The 713-nt window shown below is 75.3% G+C and overlaps 1 protein-coding gene across 1 annotated transcript in view; it reads right to left on the bottom strand.

Annotated features, from left to right (window-relative positions):
* The window catches only part of ADRA1D (adrenoceptor alpha 1D), a 32,761-nt gene extending 32,673 nt beyond the window's left edge, over positions 1–88 (bottom strand). Inside the window, exon 1 of the mRNA XM_007934674.1 lies at positions 7–88. Coding sequence (XP_007932865.1) covers positions 7–88 — 82 coding nt within the window. The remainder of the gene's footprint in view (positions 1–6) is intronic.
* Positions 89–713: the final 625 nt, after the last annotated feature.

The following is a 713-nucleotide window of genomic DNA, read 5'->3' as shown; positions in this document are numbered from 1 at the left end:
CCGAGCCGGCGCCCGAGCCGGCGCCCCCGGAGCCGCTGTCCGGGCGGGGTCCCTCGAAACTGACGCTCAGGAGGTCGCGGAAAGTCATCTCAACGCTCGGCCGTCGGGGGCCAGGCCCGGGGGCAGGACGCGCGGCTGGCAAGGAGGGGGGCACTGGGCATAGCCGCGTAAATTCGTCTCTAGCCCTGCGCGCCTGTTCCGTTGGAGTCCTGACCAAGTTCCTGGGACGTGGGGCGCAGCTGCCCCGAGCGGAGCGGGGCCGGCCAGGACGGCGACCGGGCTCTCCAAGGCCGGCCGCGCAATCGGACAGAGAAGCCGGGCCGGCGATGCGCGTCGGAGCGCGCCCAGGCGAGCGGGCAGAACGGCGGCTCCGGGCCGGGCGGCGCAGGCGGCGGCCACTGCGGCTCTCCCAACTCCGCGCGGGGGGCGGGACGGAGGAGGGGCAGCGCCTGGAGGGAGGAGGGGGCGGCCGGCGCCGAGGAAGGGGGCGCAGCACTCCAAGGAGAAGGGTCTCTGCACAGCGGAGAGCAGGCGTGCTGGAGTACGCAGGGGCCGCGGCGGTGGCGCGCGCTCGAGTCCCGCAGTAGTCGCTCACGCCTCGCCGCGGGTGCCCACGCCCGCCCTCTCCCCTCGCATCCACACAGCTCTCCCTCCCGCGCCTGCCCGTGACCCCTCCCCTCTTCCCTCTGCTGCGTCCCTGTTCCTCCCGCCCT

The sequence above is a fragment of the Orycteropus afer genome, unplaced genomic scaffold, assembly GCF_000298275.1.
Source record: "Orycteropus afer afer isolate SDZICR_OR568_19922 unplaced genomic scaffold, OryAfe1.0 scaffold00020, whole genome shotgun sequence".
Lineage (NCBI taxonomy): Eukaryota > Metazoa > Chordata > Mammalia > Tubulidentata > Orycteropodidae > Orycteropus > Orycteropus afer.
The sequence above is the reverse complement of the archived record's forward strand: the minus strand, read 5'-3'. Positions and strand labels throughout refer to the sequence as shown.